This window comes from Protopterus annectens, chromosome 7.part0 (genome assembly GCF_019279795.1).
Source record: "Protopterus annectens isolate FY-2018-M chromosome 7.part0, PAN1.0, whole genome shotgun sequence".
Lineage (NCBI taxonomy): Eukaryota > Metazoa > Chordata > Ceratodontiformes > Protopteridae > Protopterus > Protopterus annectens.
The window spans coordinates 1169487444-1169511775 of NC_056739.1; the positions used below are offsets into that span (position 1 = coordinate 1169487444).

General features: G+C 41.8%; 1 protein-coding gene across 4 annotated transcripts in view; it reads left to right on the top strand.

The window, feature by feature from the left end:
• UBL7 (ubiquitin like 7) overlaps positions 1-24143 on the top strand; it is a 934199-nt gene extending 910056 nt beyond the window's left edge. For all 4 annotated transcript variants that reach the window (XM_044077768.1, XM_044077769.1, XM_044077767.1 and 1 more), the window contains one exon: positions 23802-24143. In XM_044077768.1, the coding sequence (XP_043933703.1) occupies positions 23802-23939 (138 nt within the window). In that variant the 3' untranslated portion in view covers positions 23940-24143. The remainder of the gene's footprint in view (positions 1-23801) is intronic.
• The last annotated feature ends 189 nt before the right edge of the window (positions 24144-24332 follow it).

Genomic DNA, 24332 nt, shown 5'->3' on the forward strand with positions numbered 1-24332 from the left:
GTCACCTCAACAAGGGTCAGCCTTTCACCTTGCCCCCAGCCAGGCAAACAATGACAACAGATGCATCAGACTACGCCTGGGGGGCACACATGGCAGGACAGTGCTTTCAAGGCGTATGGACTGCAGATCAAAGGAATCTGCACATCAATCAAAAAGAGATGCTAGCTGTACAGAATTCTCTGACAGCCTTCAAGAATCTATTACATCCAGGACAACTTACAATAAAGACGGACAACACCACAGTAATGTGGTACATAAACAAATAAGGGGATACACACTCCTACCCTCTGTGCAGGCAAGCAATGACCTTGTGGAACACAGCTCTGGCTTATAAAGTTCAGTTACAAGCTCAATTCCTGCCAGGAAAGAAGAACACATTGGCAGACAACCTCAGCAGAAACATCATGGATCCCTACGAGTGGAAACTGGATCCACAAGTATTTGTAATGATAACTCAAAAATGGGGCCTCTGTTTGCCAGTCCTCAAAACTATCAGCTAACAAAATTTTGTACAAGGACACTTCACCATCAAGCTTGGAAAGTGGATACACTCTCATTCAGTTGGAAAAACGTGACAGTATATGTCTTCCCTCCATTGCCTCTCCTCACAAAGGTACTTCTGAAAGTCAGAAAGGAGAGACCACGACTGATACTCATAGCCCCCAGTGTGGCCATGCCAGCACTGGTACCCACTATTGAGGAATATGGCCCAGGGCCCACCTTGGATCTTACCACAAATTACCCATTTGCTCACACAGCAAAACCATCAGATTCTTCACAGTCAGCTCAAAACCTTAAATCTGGCTGCATGGCAAATCACCTAAGCATCCAGCCAGCTCCTCTTTCCCAAGCAGTTATGGATGTTATTCTGGAAGCTAGGAGGCCGAGCACCAGGAAGGCTTATTCGGACAACTGGAAAAGGTTTTGTGCCTGGAACCAAGCTAAAGGCTAAAACACAATTCAGCCTCACATGCCTCACATTCTACAGTATTTAACTGAGATGTTGCACAAAGGACTTTCTTTTTCTTCCATCAAAATCCATGCTTCAGCTATTTCAGCCCACTACAACACGGATCCACCCTTATTTTCACATCCACTTCTAAGGCAGTTCCTCAGAGGGGCAAAAAACATTAGGCCCCCCAGGAGAGCACCTACACCAACATGGGACCTCAATTTTGTTCTGGAAAAACTTACGCTACCTCCCTTTGAACCAGCTTTCTCTGCAGATCTTCAGTTCCTGTCATGGAAGACTGCCCTGCTGCTAGCAATAACTTCAGCTAGAAGAGTCTCAGAGCTGCAGGCACTAATGGCAGTGGAACCTTTCCTCATTTTTCATCAAGACAGAGTTTCTCTACGAACTAATCCTTCCTTTATAAAGTTAAAAAATAAATAAACCAGGTTCTGTTCGCAGTCACACCATGCAGTATTCCACTGTTTGAAAAATGTATGTCTTTTCAGACCTTAGTTCCTTTGTACTTTCAAATTAATAACTCCAAAAAATTGCAGATCATAAGAAAGTAATATCCAGTCTCTTGTTCAAACTGTAATAATTTATTGTGACAATCGGTAAGCGCTTTCGCTGAAGAGCTTTATCAAACCTATAACACTCAATCCTAACAAATACTTATATATGCATTAAAAATACAATGAAATAATTAATCAATTAGGTCCTTAAAGGTAAAAAGCATCCATTCAAACCTTAGTATAAAAACTATAACATCTATCTTAAAACTCATATTTTAAAACTAATAAATTTATATAAAAAACTGAGTACATTCTGTTGTATAAACTGTTATGTATAATATTATGTAAAATGAATGTTATAAAAATGGAATAAAGCTATGATCATAATGAAATATGGCAAAAAGCCTATATTATATGTACCTTAAAAATATTTACTTAATTCGATGTCTCCTATTTCTTAAGGCTGGTTTTAGGGGAACCCTATCATTCAGGCCTGGGGGGATGTGGGCTTTTGTTTTTATAATCCATTGTGTTTCAGTCTGTTCAGTAAAATTCCTGATGTCACCCCCTCTAACATTAGGTACATTAACCTGTAACACTGAAAATAAAAACATGTGGGTGTTGTCATTCTGCAAAACATGTTTAGATAAAGCATTCACTTCTGACTTAATGCGAATCTGGTACAAATGTTCCCTTACTCTTTCTTTTAACATCCTATCCGTCTTGCCTATATAGAATTAAAAACATGATATACAATTAGCAATATAAACCACATGCCTGGTATCACAAGTGGCATTGACTTTGATTGGAAACAGTTGTCTAGTTATGGGATGTACAAAAACGCCAATATTACTAATGAAACTACAGAAGTTGCATTTAGTACATGGATAAGTGCCATAGAGGCCTGTAGTTCCCCTACTTTGTTTGTAATCTGTACAACATAGCAATCTATGTTGGTTTTTCTTATTCTTATAGGTAAATTGTGGTCTTTCACCTGCATACTTTTTAACCTCTGGATCTAACGTAAGTAGGTCCCAATATTTGATAATAACATCTTTAATGGATTGCACATCCTGTGTAAAATAAAGTGAGTAACTTTGTTGGCTCTTAATATTGTCCAAATTTTCATTAGTGTTAGCTCTATACATCTGTAATCCAGTGTCAGAAAAAATTGGACAGGCACGATCATGCCTTATACTTTTAACTTGTGCAAATGTTTTCTCTATTTCTGTAGGTTTATATTTCCTATCACGGAATCTGTCCCCTAGGTCATTGAGTTCTTGTTCAAAGTCATTAAGGCATGGGTTCAATCTAGATACCCTAATTCCTTGTACCTTAAGGACATTGGTGAAAACATGATTCGGGTGCATGCTATGTCTGTGTAAAAGAGTGTTCTTGTGGCAAGACTTTCGATGTACCCCTGTATTAAACTTACCATTCGTCAAACGCCAAATGTTCACATCTAAAAAAGATATATCCTGTGTTGAATAGTTCATGGTAAACTTTAAAAAGGGAACTAACCCATTCACTTGTTCCTCAAAAATATGTAGCTCATCCAAACTACCATCCCAAAGAAAAAACAGGTCGTCCACAAAGCGTCTGTAAAAAAAGACATGCTCTTGGTACATGTCAAGACCGAAAAGTTTTTCTTCCTCCCATAAAGCCATGACTAAGTTGGCGTAGCTATTGGCACATGAAGTGCCCATAGCTACGCCATCTTTTTGTAAGAAAAAATTGTTGTTGAATAAAAATACATTGCTTTCTAAAATTATTTCTAGCAATGTACAAAAGAAATCTATCCTGATAGGTAATAAATCAGAATGTGAAATAAGATACTTATGTATACTTTCTAAACCTTTATCATTGGGAATATTTGTGAATAATGAATTCACATCCATGGTTACAAATAGCAGATTTAAATCCCCGTCACGTCTCCTAGTTACTTCATAAAAGTCCAATAACAATTCCTTAGAATATTTGAGTATACACCTACTGTTATATACATAAGGTTTTAACATTTTTTCTATGTAAAAAGAAATATTTACAGTAACCCAATCTCGACCAGAAACAATTGGTCTCATTGGAGGGTTATTAGGATTTTTGTGAATGTTAGGAAGTCCTTGAATGACAGGGATAGTGGGTTCTTGTACCAAAAAATAATCCAATAACTGGTGATCCATTATTCCTAACTTGTACATATCTTCAAGATTGTTGTACACCCTATTTATAATAAGCTGAACATCTAAATATGTAATAGTCTTGTAATGTTGGATGTCACATAACATTTCACCCATACTATTCTCATAAGACACTCTGTCTAATATCACTATAGGACCACCTTTATCTGCTGGCCTGATTGATATATTACCATCATTCATTAAATCATTCAGGGCCTTGGTCTGCTTCAAACTTAGATTATTCTTAATTAAATTAACATTTTTATTTTGAAGTGTATAAAATTCTTTCTGAACAGCTTTACTAAATACTTCAAGTGAGGGATGTAAATTGGGAACTACTAAACTCGGTTTTTTAAAAGACCTATTTTGTCCTGTGGTTGTACCATCCAAAAACATAATTTTCAATTGTAAGTTCCTTACAAACACCTTCAAATCCAATATTGTATCAGTGATACAACTACACTTTGATGGAACAAAAGACATTGGCTTTTGTTCTGTTCGCTGTCGTTCATCTACCGTGGGTACTTTTACTCATTATAATCCTTCCTTTTTGCCTAAGGTGGTTTCCAGTGTGGCTTTAAATCAAACCATCCACTTACCCACCTTCTTCCCAAATCCACAGAACAAAGGAGAGAGACTCCTGCATTCCTTGGACATTCACAGGCAACTTCGTTACTACTTGGATAAAACTAAGGCTTTCAGAAAATCTGACCAGCTCTTTGTATCCTATGCTACAGCTTCACAAGGGAAGGCTATTTCAAAACAAACCATTTCCAAATGGATAGGACATTGCATTTGTTTCTGCTATACCCATCATGGAAAACCAGTTCCTGCTACCATTAGGCCCCACTCTACCAGGGCAACAGCTACATCTACAGCCTTCCTCAGGGGGGTTCCAACCAAGGACATTTTGGAAGCTGCAACTTGGAGTTCAGTACACACCTTTACCAAACACTATCACTTACCACTTTACTCTAAGACTAGGGTGGGCTTTGCCACTGCAGTTCTGCAGGGCCTTCTAACCTCCTCTAACCCTCTATGACTCCTCCACCCATCCTTAGCTTTGGGATTCAACCCAAGTGTGATGACTGCAGCAGGGTAACACGATGAACATAGTACAGTTTTGTACCTACCATAAATGTAGATGTTCGAGTGTACACCCTGCTGCAGTCCAGGTTACCCTCCCTCCATCCCCTCTGATCTAACTGACTAAATCTCTACAATACCTTCCTGATGTATTTGCTTATAGCTGGAGGGATTTTGTGTTTTTTGCAAAATTAACTCAATTTGGTACTAATTACTGACCACCTTTTTGGGGGCACCTGACATCTGGGGCAAGAAAAACTGAAGAAAATGGCGTCAGTTGCATTATATATACCCCTGGCGCACTGACGTCAGGGAAGAGGTGACAGCAACCGACGCCAGACCAAGACTTTGGAATTCCGGCCGACTGCGAGACCGCCTGACGACAGGATAACTCAAGTGTGATGACTGCAGCAGGGTGTACACTCGAACATCTACATTTATGGTAAGTACAAAACTGTACTTTTGCAATTATCTGCAAACTTGGTTAGCCAGAGGCTTCTAACGTTGGCTTTGACATCTGAGAAGTAGATGCCAAAGAGGAGTGGGTCTTGCACAGAGCCCTGGGGGACTTCACTGATGACCTGCCTCTTTTTGTAAGTGGCCTCATTGTTTCTAATCTCCTGAGTCCTATCAGCGAGCCGGCTAGCTATACAACATGTTATAAAGGGGTTATACCTAGTTTCATAAGTTTGTTGATAATGCCCGAGTCGGGTATTGTATCAAATGCTCAAGCAAGGTCTAGGTAGAAAGCATGCACAGTTTTCCCTTCATTCCTTGCCTTAGTGATCTTTTCAAAGAAGTCCACCAGATTAAGTAAGCATGATCTTCCTTTGACAAAGCCAAACTGAGGTAGATCCAGTGTCTGGAGGTCTCCTGTGCCCTTGTTAACTTCCATGATAATTCCTTCCATTATTTGTAAATGAGACTAGTTAGATTAATGGGTCAGTAGTTTCCATGATCTGTTGAGGATCCTCCCTTATGAAAGGGGATGATTGTTGCAGTCTTCCATTCATATGCACAAAGCCTGTTGCAAGACTATAGTTAAATACTGATTCCAGGGGTCCTGGTAAGTCATATTTTAGACTGTTCAGCAGGCATACAGGGATGCTATTGGAGCCCATTATAGGTTCATAGGTTGATACTAGGCTATCTGCCCTAGGGCATTTATAAGCCTAGCCAGAGTGTGTTTGGCTTTCGCCACCTTTTAGATTAGTAGACTGTGCCTTTGAATAGTAGGTCACAGAGGATAGCCCTTTTACGGTTAGTTTATTTTGCCTCTGTCTAGCAGGGGCACAGAAGAGATCCCAGGGGTAAACTTACGATCTCCCATCCACTTGTCAAGATTTCTCTTGAAGAGGGTCAGTGAGGGGCTCTGCCTAACTTGGACTGGGATTTTGTTCCAGAGTGAGGGGAGCCTCTGGGATATGAATCTGTCCCTCCAGCATGTCCTATTTATTTCTGTGCTGAGGTTTAAGTCCCTGGAGCGTGTAGCTCTAAGGGATATGGATTTCCTGAGGTGGAGCATGTCCATTAATTCTGGGTTGGACATGGCTTTATACGTCAGGCACAGATCGCCTCTGAGTAGGCGGTAAGCAACTGAGTAGAGTTGGAGTTTCTTTAGCCAAACTGCATAGGGCATCTGTTTGAGTCCCTTGATCCTCTTGGTGAGGTACTTTTGGGGTCTTTCCAGTTGCTGCAGGTGTCTGGTAAGGTACATCCCAATTGGGGCATTGTATTCAATTATGGGCCTGATGAGTAGAGGGGCACAATGACCTCTCTTGATCTAGATGTGAAACCTTTCATGATAAGGTGGGCTATATCGAAGGTCTTTCTAACCACTTTGGCAACGTGATTGTCAAAGGAGAGATTACTATCTACTTGGGTCCCCAAATCCCTAATTACTTCTTCCATACTTAATGGATTACCACCTATGTGGTAATTTGTGGGCACTTTGTTTTTCCCAAAGGGGATGACTATGCATTTTTTGGCATTTAGCTTTAGGCCGTGGGTCTGGCACCAGTTATTCGTCTCTGTGAGACCCTTTTGGAGGATGCTTGTGTCAGCCGGAGAGTCAATTATGGCACCCAGTTTGCAGTCATCTGCGAACTTGGTCAGCCATAGTCCTCCCGTGTTAGCCTGTACCTCAGAGAAATACATACCGAACAAGAGAGGTCCCAGGACTGAGCCTTGTGGGACACCACTTGTAACTGGTTTAGAGTCTGACATGGCACCTACAATTCTGACCATGTGGGTTCTATCCCTGAGCCAGTTTGCAACCCATCTTGTGACATAGGGGTTGATATTTAAGCTGGTGAGCTTATTTATGATTCCCCAGTGGGGCATTGTGTCGAAGGCTTTTGCGAGGTCCAGGTAGGCTGTGTGGACTACCTTCCCTTCGTCTATGGCCCTGGTAACTGTTTCAAAGAAGTCGACCAGGTTCAAGAGGCAAGATCTGCCCTTAAAGCCGAATTGGGTAGGATCCATTGTCTGGAGGTTCCCAATGTCTTTGTTTATGAGTTCCATGATGATACGCTCCATAGCTTTGCAGACCAGGCTAGTCAGGCTTATAGGGCGATAGTTTCAGAGGTCCGTTGTGGCACCACCTTTGTGGAGCGGGACCACTGTTGCTGTATGCCATTCCTTGGGTACATATCCTGTAGTAAGGCTGAGATTGAACAGTGACCTTATGTGAGGGTTAAGTTCTTGAAGCTCGTGTAATACGCAGCCCGGGACACCATCCGGTCCCATTGATGCTGTGGTTTTTGCTTTGGAGAGGGCAGCTCTCACCTGTTCATCTGTGATGTCAGGGAGGCTACACTCTGTTGGATGGACATTTGCTCTTTTGGGGGGGGGGGTGGAGAAATTTGCACTGAACCTGTCTGCCAGGATGTTGGCAATGTCTGTGGATTCAGTGTATTTTTTGTCATTTTGCACTAACTCTGAGCATATCTGGGAGTTGCCACCCAGGTGCCTGATGACTAAAGAAGGCCTTGTGATTGTCTTTAGTGTCTTGTGCAATTTTTCTTTCGAAGCTGGCCTTAGATTATTTTATGAGGGATTGTAGTTTCTTGCTAGTACTGATCAGAGATGCCTTCCCTTTTTGGGATTTTGCTCTGTCATGTAGTAGCTTCCTCCTTTTGTTGTATAGCTTATTTAAGGCCGGGGTCCACCAGACAGGTCTCCTGCCTTTGGGGGAGTGAGTCTTGGTTTTATTTGGGATAGCACGATGCATGCATTCCTGTAGGTGTCCATAGAATGCGTTTGTAAAGGATTCTGTGGTTTGAGCCGTATTTTCCACTGGCCCGGGGGCTTTGAAGGATGCCACCTCGGTTTTGAGAAGTGTGAAGTTTGCTTTTGAGATGTTCTTCACCGTGGTTACCTTGGCTGGGGGTGGGGACGGGATATGGATGTCCAATGAGATTAATTTATGGTCTGACCTTACCAATGAGTGGTATACCTCTGGTGTGGAACATAGAGTCCCCATGTTGGTGATGACAAGGTCCAATATGTTTTCCCCTCTTGTGGGGGTGGTGACCAGTTGTTCCACAGCATTTGAGTTTATAAATTCTAGGAACCATTGGGTGAGGGTGTTGGGACTTGAATAGTTTTTCCAGTCAATGTTTGAGTAGTTGAAGTCACCCAATATAATGGTGTTTGTAGAGACCTTCATATTCTCCAGTGTTCTCAGGAAAGCCGAGTGGGGTTCCTGAGTTTGGGAGGGTGGTCTGTAGCAGGCTACAAACTGAAAGGCAGTTTTGCTCACTGTTAGTTATACATGGGTGGTTTCCGATGCTTCGTGCAGTGCCACTAACCTGGAGGTGTGGGTATCTTTGATGTATATGGATACTCCCCCTCCTTTTGTGGTTCGGTCCGAGTTTTGTGGCCGAAAAGCATGGTATGAAGTATAACCTGGTTGTGCTGTGGTGCTTCCGGGAGCCTTGAACCAGGTTTCTGTTACTGCACAGATATCGATATTCCCAATACTGAGGAGAGCCTCGAGTGCGTGCATCTTGAGGTTTAGACTTCTGGCGTTGAGCAGCATTACCCTTAGTTTTTTTTTTCATTGTGTTGTCTATGGAGGTGGGTTTGTCTTTTGAGCCTTGCCTAAAAAAGGCACTATGATGGTGGCAAGAGCCTTAGTCAGTATTCGAAAGCCCGGGGGTGACAGGTGCAAGCCGTCCCTAGCGAAGCAACGTGGCTTGTCGAGCATGTCATCCCAGGCTGACAGACACTGGATCCCCTTTAAATGACACCAATACTTTAGCCAATTGTTAAAATTGATCATTTTGTCTTTATATTGTGGCATCATTTTTGGTGAGGGAAAGATGCTACTCAAGGTCAGGGTCATGCCGGCCTGGGCTACATGATCAGAGAGCTCCTCTGTCTCTTTTCATGTAGTCCGGGGAGGTACGTCTCAGGTCATACACACCAGCATGGACAATGACGGAGTCATACTTGTACTTGCTTTGGAGTGACCTGAGTGCATGCATTATGTGGCGGATCCTGGCACCCGACAGGCAGCTTTACAGTGACCTTCTCCTTGTTCAGTCTGGTGAGTGGGACGTCAGTGTGTCTGACAATAGTCACCTATTACAAGTGTATTAGGTGTGTTGTTTAGCCTTAAGTGCTATGACTGTGTGGCGCAGTGACTTTGTGAACTATGTGATACGTGGGTATTGTTGTGGAGTAGGGTTTGCTTGGATGTCTGCTTTGGAGGTCTCTGCTGCTTAGGCAGATTTTTATTAAGAGCCTCCAAGTATGTTTTTGTGTGTGTATGTGTTTGGTTTGCTGATGCGGTAGGTCTGTGTGAGACTGGAATTGTGGTGTGTGTGGTTCCCTTCTCCTCCTGACTGACTGAGCCAGTACTGGGTTGAGAGAGCTCAGCCTCCAGTTTGGCTATATAGTTGCATCTCTCACATACATTTGAGCTTGTAGGGAGGAGGAGAGGGTGGTCTGTGTACATAAGGCAATTGTAACATTGCCTCAAGATTCTCTGATTCACCAGCTGGACTGGAGAGTAAACCCGAAACTGACTTTTGGACATGCCAGAATAGTATAAGGAACTACTTTTTGACTGATCAGAAAGGACCAATAGGGAGCCAAGTTCTTACAAGGAGTATAAGAGGGCGTAGTGCTTTAGTTTATTAGTGTTTACGTATAATATTACTTGTAAGAGCATGTGCAGGGCTTTAGGATGAAGATAGAGTGCTTACTTTGAGATTTAGATCAGTTCTAAGGGGAAAAGTGAAGAGCAGACTCTGTGGAGCCGGGAATAGTTTAAACCTGATTAATTGGTGCTTCCTGATGCTGCGCTATGCGCAAAATCACGCAAATGCGGGTTTTAAAGCAGGGAAACTGAAAGAGATGGGAATTGACCCAAAACGGCCAATAAGCTACTAGTTTCAGGGCTGAGACCACTCCTTCAGGGACAGATAGGCTGCTCAAAGCTCCCCACTCTCACTGGTGAACAGAGAAGCTTCCTCCTATCCAAGTAAGGATATGGGCATCACAGGAAAGTATACCACAGTCCGGAATTAAGCAAAGCCTGAAATCTGGACTAATCTAGTTCAGCAAAGGCGGGAAAAGAGAATTTTTTTTTTTTTTTTTCTTTTTTTCAGAGAACAGCAGAAAAACACACAGAAAACACTGTAAATGCTATAAACAGGCTAGCACACTTTAGTGTGTAGCCTACAACAGTTATACAATACAAAAACGACTAAAAATGATAAAAATCAAGTGCAAAAACTGTAAAATGCAGAAAGGCAATGCAATTTAAATTTTTAAAAGCACAGAGCAGTTTGAAACTCGCTTTTTAGGTGGGAAACGGCAGTCGGAGCAAAAACAAACAGAAAAAATACTTAAATCAGGAAAAGTCTCTCTTGAGTCTCTCTGTTGCCTGTATCACTGCGGGACACCACGAGGAGCTGTGCTGAGTTGTATACTGGAGCAAAACCGTGTAAATGCGTGTTTTAAAGTAGGGAAACTGAAAGAGATAGGAATTGACCCAAAACTGCCAATAAGCTACTAGTTTCAGGGCTGAGACCACTCCTCCAGCGACAGATATGCTGCTCAAAGCTCCCCACTCTCACTGGTGAACAGAGAAGCTTCCTCCTATCCAAGTAAGGATATGGGCATCACAGGAAACTATACCACAGTCCGGAATTAAGCAAAGCCTGAAATCTGGACTAATCTAGTTCAGCAAAGGCGGGAAAAGAGAATTTTTTTTTTTTCTTTTTTTCAGAGAACAGCAGAAAAACACACAGAAAACACTGTAAATGCTATAAACAGGCTAGCACACTTTAGTGTGTAGCCTACAACAGTTATACAATACAAAAACTATTAAAAATGATAAAAAATCAAGTGCAAAAACTGTAAAATGCAGAAAGGCAATGCAATTTAAATTTTTAAAAGCACAGAGCAGTTTGAAACTCGCTTTTTAGGCGGGAAAGGCAGTCGAAGCAAAAACAAACAGAAAAAATACTTAAATCAGGAAAAGTTTCTCTTGGGTCTCTCTGTTGCCTGTATCACTCTGCAGGACACCACGAGGAGCTGTGCTGAGTTGTATACTGGCACAAAACCTTGCAAATGCGGGTTTTAAAGCAGGGAAACTGAAAGAGATAGGAATTAACCCAAAACGGCCAATAAGCTACTAGTTTCAGGGCTGAGACCACTCCTCCAGGACAGATAGGCTGCTCAAAGCTCCCCACTCTCACTGGTGAACAGAGAAGCTTCCTCCTATCCAAGTAAGGATATGGGCAACACAGGAAACTATACCACATTCCGGAATTCAGCAAAGCCTGAAATCTGGACTAATCTAGTTCAGCAAAGGTGGGAAAAGAGAATTTTTTTTTTGTTTTTTTTTTTTCTTTTTTTCAGAGAACAGCAGAAAAACACACAGAAAACACTGTAAATACTATAAACAGGCTAGCGCACTTTAGTGTGTAGCCTACAACAGTTATACAATACAAAAACAACTAAAAATGATAAAAACAAGTGCAAAAACTGTAAAATGCAGAAAGGCAATGCAATTTAAATTTTTAAAAGCACAGAGCAGTTTGAAACTCATTTTTAGGTGGGAAAAGGCAGTCGGAGCAAAAACAAACAAAAAATACTTAAATCAGGAAAAGTCTCTCTTGGGTCTCTCTGTTGCCTGTATCACTCTGCAGGACACCACTAGGAGTTGTGCTGAGTTGCCATATTCTTTGCTTTAGCGAGTGCAACCAGTACATACTCCCTAGTTATACTTGGAAGGGTTATGTTTGAGGATATTTTTTGGAGGTTGGTTGAGGGTGGGGGGGTAAAGTTGGAACTGAATTTGTTTGCTAACAGGTTTGCTATATCACATTGCTGTGTGCTGTCATTGAGGATTCTGACATAGCTAAAGAAAGCCTTATAGTTATCTTTTACGTAGGAGGCTATCTTAACCTCATAGTTGACTTTGCTTGACTTAATTAGCCCTCTTTGTTCCCTATTTAGTTTGATGAGAGAGTTTTTATTTTTGTGGGAAATACCCTTCCTTAGTTTCAGCATAAGTTTTTTTTTTTCTTTCCTCCTGTTGCATTTCCTGTTTAATTTTGGATGCCACCAGAACGGTTTGTTTCTTGTGCTAGTCCTGGGCCTGCTTTCTGATAGGTACAGTAGCCTTGATATGGTCATACATAGTTTCTGAGAGCTATTTAGCATAGACTGCTATGTTCCAGGGTTTTGGAGGGGCATTGAATTTTGGCAAACCATCACTTAATAACAGGTAATTTGCCTTGGAATAGTTCTTATTTGTTACTGGTTTTATTGGGATTACAAAGTTGATTTTCATTTTGAAGGAGACAGCTTTACGGTTGGACCTTACCACAGAGGACAAGACATTGGGGGTGCAGCATTATCCCATATTTGTGAGTATGAGATCCAGTATATTGGAGCCTCTAGTAGGCTAATTCAGTATTTGGTCAACGGTGTTTGTATTTACGACATCCAGGATTCTCTCTGCCTGCAGATTTGAGACCGTGTAGGACTCGCAGTGTATAAGGGGGTAATTAAAGTCTCCCATGAGTGGGGTGTTAGGTTGGATGGGAGTGTCTCCAATAGGTCCTAGTATACATTGTGAGTTTCTTGGGACATGGAGGGTGACCTATAGCTGGCTAGGATATGGTATGGGATTTTGTCTGTGGTGTTCTGCATGTGAGGGAACTCCAGCACATCATCATGTTTAACCACCATAAAATTATGCTTGTTATTGATGTTTGAGACACCTCCACCTATAGTCTTTGTATGTATAGCTGCTGGTCTAAAAGTGTGGAAAATACTAGAACCTAGCATTGCTGGGGTACTCTTTGACACTTTAAACCGTGTCTCAGTAACTTTGCAGATGTCTGTATTCTCAAGTGTGAGCAGGGCTCGGACAGAGTGCAAGTTTTTTATTTAGGCTCCTGGCATTCAGCAGTAACACCTTGAGGTTCAGTTGAGTTAATTTTGCTATGTCGGTAGGTTTGTCACTTTAGGATTGCCTAAAAAGGCACTATGGGGTGGATAAAATTTTAGCTAGTATTTAAAAGCCTATAGGGGAAAGGTGCATACCATCCTTGGCAAAGCAACGTGGTCTGTTAACATGATGCCCTAATCTGACAAATATTGGATCCGCTAAGAATGACACCAGAAAGGCAGACAGTTGTTAAAGTCAGTAATTGTTTGCTCATATTGGGGCTTCATCCTCAATGATGGTAATATGCTGTACAGTGCTAGGTTTATACCAGCCTGAGACACATAGTCAGAAAGCTCCATAATTTCTCTCTTCTTATAGTCCGGGGATGTACATCTCAGGTCATTTAAACCTCCATGGACTATGATGGAGTCATACCAGTACCTGTGGTATAATGTCTTGAGGGTAAGGCATGGTTCAATAGATCCTGGCTCAAGAAGAGTAGCTAACTGTTATCTTCTCCTTATTCAGCCTGGTTAAATTGGCATCAGTATGTCTTGCAATGGATTCCCCTATGACAAGAGTCCTGGGAAGTAGTTTTGCTTGCCTTAGGAGCTTAGTGTTTAGGGTTCCATTGAGAGTGACTGGTGGTGTTTTTTTCAGAGTCCTTTTGGGCTTGCTGAGGCATAGCTTTGACAACAGGTGGTCTAGGCGATCTTTGTTTAAGAAAATTGCTTTCAACTGCCTCTGCATATGTTCATCTGTGTGTGTGTGTGTGTGTGTGTGTGTGTGTGTGTAGTGTGTTGAGTTAGATTGGTGCTGTATGTGTGGTTTTGACAATTTTGATGTGCACTTGTAGACAAGAGTTTAGCCGGTAGTGTCGCTTACGGTGCTTGGATGTTCATCGTGCATACAGCTGCAGTCATAACAGATGGGGTTCTCCTGCTGTCATGCGGGTCCTCGGTCGGCCGAATTCCAAAGTCTAGGTCCGGCGTTGGTTGTCGTCGCATCTTCCCTGACGTCAGTGCGACAGGGGTATAAAGGAACCAGCCGACGCCATTTTCTTCAGTCTTTCTTGCCGCACGGTGCCCGAAGCAGAAGCAGTTCGCAAATGCCGGTCAGCCAGCTCCTGAAATTACGAAAATTTTGAAACCGAAGTCTTCTCGAAAGCTAAGTACCCCGTTGGGGAAACTTTTCTTGCCTCAGACTGATGTCAGACAAAGTTAACAATTGTATTTCATGTGGGAAGCAAATACCGCATAAGGATTTCCATTCCCTCTGTATACCTTGTTTGGGCCCAGACCACGACGTCTCGGCCTGTCGCTTTTGTGCTACATTCAACAAACGCACTATTAAGCGTCGGGCGGAGTTCGCCCAGCATTATTTTGGAAAAACATTTAACTATATTATGTCGTCGGATTCTCTGACTCCAGTTTTGTCTAAAAAACGCAAAGATAAGGACCGACACACGAGTTCCGCGGCCTCTACCAACACCATGCCAAAGCCGACTACACGTGGTCCGGTTCTCAGCGAGGCGCCTACGCAGCCCCTGACTACCGACAACACTTCATTGGCAGTGTCTCCTGTGCCCGAGGTCGCAGGCTCCTCGGCCCACACCCCGACTACAGATACGGAAGCCACTCTTGGCGTTGAACCTCACAATGTGGACAGGTCTACCTCCACTCAAGGTGTCTTCAGACCTTCCTCTTCTTTTTCCATCAAGGCTTTCACTAAGTCTAAAGCAGCCATGCACTCTAAGAGACAAGCTACACAGGGCCCATCCCCAGGCCCCATGCCTAAAAAACAGATGCTTAAAATGGCTGAGGATTTAATTACTCTTATCAGGGGTTCTCAGCCCCCACCGGACAAAAGGCCCAGAGTGGAGGAAGAATCCCCCTCCTCTGATCAGGGCTCCATTATTTCAGAGCATTCTGATGATCAGGAGCATTCTTACTCCCCTTTTGAAGACTCTGATGCAGAGGAGTCTATTCCTTCTGTACCCCCCCCCCCCAGAGGATTACTCATTTGGGGAAACTTTGCATACCTTAAGGGAACACTTCCACTGGGAAGGCCAAGATTATTCAGATTCCAAGAAAAGGCTTAGGGAATTTCTCTTGCTACCTTAGCACAGGCCTCTGGCTATACCTCCTGTCTTGGACATCCTAGATGATGTTTACTCGGAGGCCTGCCTTAACCCGGATTCTCTGCCTCCAGCCCCAGTCAAGCCTGACAGGTACTACAGGGTTCCTGACTCGCACCAATTTCTATACAAAAGCCATGCTGCTGACCCAGAAACCATCTCACAGGGCCCCAAGGGAATTAAGGCCTCCACTGCTAAAAATCCATTACCTTCCGAAAGGGATTCCAGATCCTTAGAAAGGTGGGGAAAGAAGGTATATACCTCTGCTACCTTAACCATGAGGGCCTTAAACTGTCAGTTCCATGTGCTAAAATACCAACAGTTTTTGTTATCACAATTGAAAAGTAAAATGTCACAACCTGAACAACCAGACTTGAAGGAGTTGCAGGATTTGATGCATAGTGCAGAACAAGTGGGTAAGCATGCCTTACAATGTGGTTTTGATGCTCTAGAGGCCTCATGTAGAGCTGCTGTTACGGGATCGGTCATACGTAGACATGCCTGGCTCAAGGAACAAACCTTGCCTGATCATGTCAAAGCTAAATTACTAGATGCCCCTCTACAAAAGGATGTATTATTTGGTGCTAATGCTGAAGAGGTATTAAGGAAAATGGAGGAAAAGGCTAAATCAATGCAAACTGTGGAAGATTTTCTACAGGTACAACCCCCACGTTTCAGTAGAAATTGGCCTTCCAAAAATAGGTCCTTTCCAGCCACGGACAGACCCCAAAGAGGTAGATACAGGCGCTTGAGCGGCAGAGGACAATCTCAAGGTTCGTTTAGAGGCAGGCAATGGCAAGCTCCTACACAAAGAGGTGGTGAGGATAACTCGCAATCATTCAGAAAGCAAACCCAGTGACTTTCCCCTTTGCATGCCAAGCAAGACTCAAATGGCAGCCCCCTTAGGAGGAAAATTGGCATTATTTTCAAAAAATTGGCATATTGTCACAAAAGACAAATGGATCCTGGACATTATAAACAGAGGCTACAGATTCCATTTTCACACCCTTCCAAAAATGAGAGGCATGCCAAACCTGCCACACAATCAAAGGGCAGAGGCACAAAAGCAAATTACAGATCTCATAGACATGAAAGCGATTCAAGAGGTACCTACGCACGAACAAGTTCAAGGTTTTTATTCCAGACTATTCCTGGTACCAAGGAAGGGAAAAGATTGGAGACCTATTTTGGACCTATCCATCCTAAACACATTTCTACTCGTACCAAAATTCAAGATGCTCACTCTACAGCAGCTTCTTCCCATGCTGGGCAAGGAGTCTTGGCTGGTAACATTGGACCTCAAGGAGGCATACCTGCATGTCCCAATCAGACAAAGCTGCAGAAAATACCTCAGATTTCTTGCAGGTTCAACCTATTATCAATTCTCTGCATTGCCCTTTGGCTTATCTACTGCGCCCAGAGTATTCATGAAATGCCTGGCATCAGTAATTGCCTAGTGCAGACTTCAAGGGATACAAATATACCCTTATTTGGATGACTGCCTGATCCAAGCGGACAGCAAGCACATTCTTCTGAAACATCTGGCTTATGTAATAATGTTGTTGAACTCTCTGGGATACACAGTCAACAAAAAGAAATCAAGGCTAATACCCTCTCGGAAGATAATTTTCCTGGGTGCCAACTTGGACACAAACACCCAGATGGCCTACCTTACGCCAGAGAAGCAGGGGCAACTAACTCAATACTTCAGAGCACTAGCAAATTGCACCAGGCTGACTGCAAGGAAAATCCTGCAGGCATTGGGATTCATGGCATCTTGCATCTTACTAATCCCATGTGCAAAGCTGCATATGAGGAAACTTCAATGGTACCTGAAAAACCTATGGTCTCAACACAGCCACAGTTTGGAAACAATAATACCACTAATCCCATGTCTACAAAAGGAATTTCTGTGGTGGGCTCAAGCATGCCAAACAACCACAGGTCTTCCATTCAGCAAGCCTCAAGCAAATCAAGTCATCACAACAGACGCCTCGGACTACGCCTGGGGGGCGCACATGACAGATCGGTGCATTCAGGGCAAATGGTCCCAAAAAGAAAAGCACCTTCACATCAATCAAAAGGAAATGCTAGCAGTAATAAATGCTATTATAGCTTTCAAAGACCTTCTGAAACCAGGTCAACTATTGATATGAACGGACAACACCACAGTTATGTGGTACATAAACAAGCAGGGAGGAACGCATTCCTACCCCCTATGCAGACTGGCCATGTCACTTTGGAACAGGGCCATGGACTTACAAATCGAGCTACAAGCACAGTACCTGCCAGGCAAGGAAAACACGCTGGCAGACAACCTAAGCAGAAATATGACAGATCCACACGAATGGAAATTGCATCCAAAAGTTTTTACAGAAATAATCTAAGCATGGGGAAGGCCAGACATAGATCTCTTTGCCTCCCACAAAAATCACCAATTGACAAAATTCTGCTCAAGGATTTTCCATCCAAAGGCATGGAGAGTGGATGCTCTCTCTTTCAGTTGGACATCAATGGCAGTTTATGCCTTCCCACCTCTTCCTCTGCTGCCCAAAGTACTACTGAAAACCAGAGCAGACAGACCAAAGATGATTCTCATTGCTCCAGACTGGCCAAGACAACACTGGTACCCACTCCTGAGGAGCCTGACGCATTCCCCACCATGCACCCTGCCTCTAATGCCTCTTCTCCTGACTCAGCACAGCTTCAAAACTCTTCACAGCCAGCTAAAAACACTCAATCTAGCCGCATGGAAGATTCCTTAGCATCACAACAGACCCTACTTTCTAAGGAGGTGCAGGATGTCATTTTGGAGGCCAGAAGGCCATCAACTAGAAAAGCTTACTCCGCAAAATGGAAACGGTTTTGTGTTTGGAATGAGAAAAAGGGCCAGGATCCTAGAAAACTGAATTTACCTCAAATACTACAGTATCTAGCTGAGCTGCAAAGCAGTGGACTTTCATTCTCCTCCATCAAAATCCATGCCTCAGCCATTTCTGCAGAATACAACACTGATCCACCCTTATTCTCTCACCCTCTCTTAAGACAGTTCCTCAGAGGGGCTAAGAATCTAAGACCCCCAAGGAAGCAACCAATACCTGCTTGGGATCTCAACTTAATTCTGGAAAAACTGACCTTGCCTCCCTTTGAGCCAGCTGCCTCATCAGATCTGCAATATTTGCCCTGGAAAACAGCTTTCCTTCTGGCTATTACCTCAGCTCGTAGAGTTTCAGAACTACAAGCTCTCATGGCTGTGCAGCCTTTTATCATCTTCCATCAGGACAGAGTTTCCTTATGAACCAACCCGTCCTTTATGCCTAAAGTGGTATCCAGGGTAGCTTTGAATCAGGCCATACGCTTACCTACCTTTTATCCTAATCCTCAAAACAAAGGGGAGAGATTACTACATTCCTTGGACATCCACAGACAACTGCGTTATTATTTGGACAGAACAAAGCCTTTCAGAAAATCAGAACAGCTCTTTGTGTCCTATGCTGTAGGAGCTCAAGGAAAGCCCATTTCCAAACAGACAATCTCAAAATGGATAGCCCACTGCATACGTTTTTGCTATTCTTTTCATGGCAAAACTGTACCTACAGGCATCAGATCTCACTCCACAAGGGCCACAGCTACCTCTGCAGCTTTCCTCAGAGGAGTTCCTACCAAAGATATTTTGGAAGCAGCCACTTGGAGTTCTGTGCATACCTTCTCCAAGCACTACCACCTACCATTATACTCCTAAACTAGAGCAGGCTTTGCCACTGCAGTCTTGCAGGGCATCCTGGCTCCTCCTAGTTCCACCTAGTGCCTACCACCCCTTTCTTAGCTTTGAGATTCTACCCATCTGTTATGACTGCAGCTGTATGCACGATGAACATAGTACAGTTTTGTACCTACCATAAATGTAGATGTTCGAGTGCTAATACAGCTGCAGTCCAGGTTTCCCTCCCTCCTTCCCCGCTTGGGACAGGCCTATTGGCTAACACCTCCTCATACAACCTGATTGGGGTATTAATTTATGGTGTATTTGCTTGCAACTACTGTATTTTGATTATATTGCATTGCTTTAGTACACAAATTTATGTATTGCCTTCCTTCTGGGGGCACCTGACATTTGGGGCAAGAAAAACTGAAGAAAATGGCGTTGGCTGGTTCCTTTATACCTCTGTCGCACTGACGTCAGGGAAGAAGCGACGACAACCGACGCCGGACCTAGACTTTGGAATTCGGCCGACCGAGGACCCGCCTGACGGCAGGAGAACCCATCTGTTATGACTGCAGCTGTATTAGCACTCGAACATCTACATTTATGGTAGGTACAAAACTGTACTTTGCTTAAAGCTCTTCAGTTGTAATACATAGAAACTGTAAAAAAATAAATAAATAAAATTAAATAGTGTGGGTAAAAAATGGTTACTGGTGAGTAATTACAGTGCTTGGGTGCTAGCAAAGAAGAAATTAAAAGCAAACATCAACAAGAAAAGAAGCATCTGCTCTGGGCTTGGGAATAGCTTTGCAGCCATTTAGGAAGAAGCAGTACACATATCAGACTTAGCGCACAAACTGGCTTCCAGTAATTTAGATGAGCAATAAGTTAAATGTATTCAAATGTATTATTTAAATAAATGCGACACTGGGTGAATATATAAGCTCAAATTAAAAATGGACGTGAAGAAAATAAGCTTTAAGTAGATATTCAGATGAGCTCATTTTTAAAACTTCAGAAATCAGAGACTGAAATGAAGGAAAGACTGGTTGAACATAAGGCTTCCCAAGAAGAGCTCTTTCATTAAAAAGCAGAGCTCTTTAAAAATTGAGTTAAAAGACAGAGCATTCAGAGCAAATACTGAATTGTTTGCTGAACCAGAGAAACTGGAAGAGATAGTCTGCATTAATTGCGCGAAAATATAGCAAGCAATTGTATAGGTGTTCCACAGCAGTATTTATCACACGAGAGGGGCAAGTCACATGCATACTCCAAATCTGGCCATCTGAAAGCCACCAAGGCCTATATTAGTAAAGATGAAATTACATGAGCAGATAAAACTGTTCCTTGCAAAACCATGGCAACAGGAAAGAGTATTAAAAGTGGGGGACACTAGAGTATTTGAGGAAAATTGATTGTCTGTCTTCTGCTTGATGTATAGTAACAACATTTTCCTGGAAATCAGGGGACGTTGAAAAGCAGGTATGAGATTCCAGTTGTTATATACAGCTGTCTTCATAATATTTTTTGGAGGATCAAAGATGGTTTTGGATGTCAAACAGGTTGTTGAGGAAATAAAGAAAAGAATTAGCCCACAAGCTGAAGGGAACTCAACTTCTCAGTCTTCTAATAATAATAAAAAAAAAAAAACAGAGATATTTTGACAATGGAACCTTTTTCGTTTTTCCAAAGGAAAATAATTGAGAGACTCAACCAATCCCAGGGTTTGGCTACGAGTCAGAAGTGGAGTTGAACCAGAGACTCTTTTTGGGAGTTTGAGATAATCAGGAAGACCAACAACAAAGTGAAATTAGTGAGTAAGTGGGAGACCTATAAACCATCACTCCCACCAGATGTTGTTTATACAGGTGAAATTTGGTTCTGCAAGAAAAATTGTATGCAAAAGGACTGGAATGTTGTTGGCTGTGTTAAACTGGTGAGAAAACTGTAAAGCATAAATTGTCATTAATCTTCAGAGGGACAAGTAATGGCCTGAAGAAGTAACTGTAAGCAAAACAGTTTTTTTCTTTGTAGCTGAGTAAAAGTTTCCTGATTTAAATTGCAAGTTTTGTAAAGAAGTTGTGTAGTATGCAGTCTTTATCAAGTTTCAGACCCTCTGATGTTAAACTATGACGCATGCGTTTTAGACATTACTGTTATAGGTACTTACTAAGCTATTGATCCATGAAGATCTTTTGAAGTGAGTAGCCATAATTATATTTTAGATATGAATATCCCAGAGATGAGCAGAACATTTGCATGTCCATGAAGGACAAGTCTGCTAAATCAGATGAATTTGTTGTTACCCATTTAATGGAGAGGAAGACAGTTTCAAAGAAGTGTTATTCTCTGTGATACATATCTATCTTATAAACATATTCTGCTTATGTTGCAAAAGAAATTTAGATTTCTTTATTGGGCGCTTTTGCCCCCCATTGCACTTGTGAACGTGCAGTAAGTCTGACAGGAAAGGGTCTGTTGAAGCTCTGTATGCAAGGCAGAGATTGCCTGCCAGTAGCCTGTATGCCACCAGTAAGAGAGACAAGCATACATTTGCTCTTGTTTAACTTAAATTGTGTTTTTCTTCCTATTTTTTATCAGTGTTAACAATCTGTCATGCTATTCTTAACTCTGACTCCACAAGAATAGATAATAGCTTATGTTCACAATGACTCCCTATTGAAATGTTGGCACTCAAAATGCACAGTGCCAGCAAGACAAAAAACGCAGAAGAGCAAATCTCGAAAATCGCTCTTCTCCTTTAAACATCTTTTTGCGGGGGGGGGGGGTGCAAGCCCATTTTACACCCCACATGTGTGAGGCAAGCCCCCACACTCCCCGAACTTATATATACCAACTTTTGAAATCACCATACCTTGGAAAAAAGGGAATATGCTGAGAAATAGCATCTCAAGCTTAGTGTATGCAAATCTATTCTTTCTGCCATTCACTCTCTGTATTTCAGGACTTGCTGTTGTGGGTCTCAACATTTCAAATAGTTACCATTTACAGCACACTTAAAGTCTTTAGTTGCTTGAGGAATAGCTGTTTGGAAGACTACTGATGTGGATAAAATATCAACTGGAAGTCCAAGCAATCTGTACTTTTTTGTATGGTAAAAGTTCACAACGTGAACCTTTTCTCATCTGGCAGAATCTCTGTTTTGAGTGGAGTACTGATAAGCACTTAGCCTTAGGCACTATAGCAACTATGTGCAAACTGTCAGCAAAGAAGCAATGGCTAATATTCTCAGTTAATCATTATTCAGCTGTTGCAGGTAAAGACAAATACAGATATTGTCCTACTTGACAATAGTAACTATACTATCTATCCATACTGCTGATTTTGAGTGCTTCTTAATGATATCCAAGTTTTGCATTTGCTCCAATTCCTGCTAATCTCTGTCATACATGCTGTGTATTAGTGTAGTTATGTTTAACTTTGACATTTTCCACTGTGCTCTCCTGCCTGTGTTGGCAATGCTGTATGACAAGTTGTGTGGTGTAGACAGGACAGCATAATGAAAATATTGTATGGCACTTGCCATCTTTGTAATGTAGTGAAATAATTATTAGTGTCCCAGTTCTGTAGCCTGAGAAATATTACTTTGTAAATTTTTCATATTTGGGCTGGGGACTAAAATTATGGCATTTTCTGCAAACCTCATACATTTTTTTAATTACACTGCCAGAAACAGCAAGGAGGTTCAGTATGGCTTCTGTGGGAAGAATACTTGTAGTTTGCCTCTATGTGGAAAGAAGACTGTGTTTGGTCTTTGATACTGAAGTAATTTGTCGCCCATTTGGCTGTACACTGGTGAAATGACACTGAGAGAGAGCTTGCAATAAATGTATTAGTAAGTGTGTAAAGACCATGATTTTGTCCGAGTTAAGCCAGTACAGAGCACTATATAACGTATGCACAGTATTGATGTCACTATATAACTCGTGCACAGTATTGATGTCACTATATAACTCGTGCACAGTATTGATGTCACTATATAACTCGTGCACAGTATTGATGTCACTATATAACTCGTGCACAGTATTGATGTCACTATATAACGTATGCACAGTATTGATGTCACTATATAACTCGTGCACAGTATTGATGTCACTATATAACTCGTGCACAGTATTGATGTCACTATTTAACGTATGCACAGTATTGATGTCACTATATAACTCGTGCACAGTATTGATGTCACTATATAACTCGTGCACAGTATTGATGTCACTATATAACTCGTGCACAGTATTGATGTCACTATATAACGTATGCACAGTATTGATGTCACTATATAACTCGTGCACAGTATTGATGTCACTATATAACGTGTGCACAGTATTGATGTCACTATATAACTCGTGCACAGTATTGATGTCACTATATAACGTGTGCACAGTATTGATGTCACTATATAACTCGTGCACAGTATTGATGTCACTATATAACGTGTGCACAGTATTGATGTCACTATATAACTCGTGCACAGTATTGATGTCACTATATAACGTGTGCACAGTATTGATGTCACTGTATAACGTATGCACAGTACTGATGTCTAATATCTTATGGGTAGAACTACAGGAGATCTTTTTAGGGTAATGAGTTTACTTTAGTTGTGAAAGGGCTAAGTAATTAGCAGCAGAAATTCTTCCATAAATTTAACAATGTCATGTTTACACTGCAATGAGAATATGTGTGAAATACAAAATTTATTGCAGAACAAGTCCATTTCACTGCAGAAATGCAAATACCTTAAAGTTGCCTCTGCAGAGTCTATATCCTTCATTTTTGTTTTTGTGTTTTCAGAGTCAGTGGCAACAGCAGTTACAGCAACTAAGGGACATGGGCATTCAAGATGATGATTTGAGCCTGCGAGCACTACAAGCTACAGGAGGGGACATCCAGGCCGCTCTAGAGCTCATATTTGCAGGAGGTGCACCATAGATGACTTTGAAGGCCATCTTTATTAGTATTAATGTGTGTAAATAAAATATTCTGATCTATGTAATTACATTGTTAACTTTTTGTTAGAGCTCACATTCTTGTTAGATGTTGCTGTTTTATTTATTTTTAGCCTATGTAATGTTGGAAGAATGCGTTTCTAATGTCTGTAATAGAGTTCAAACAAGCTCCATGTTATGAAACACATTTTGCTTTTTTCTCTTTTCTATACTCTAAATATTTAGATAACTTAAATGTTAATATTTTTAAACTAATGTTTTCTAAGTGTCTTATCAAAATGCACTGCATTATCTAGTCGAACAGTATGTGGGCAAGTTCTGAATGTAAGACAGAAAAGCTGAAGGGAAAAAATGTGGGGAAAATGTTTCAAGTATG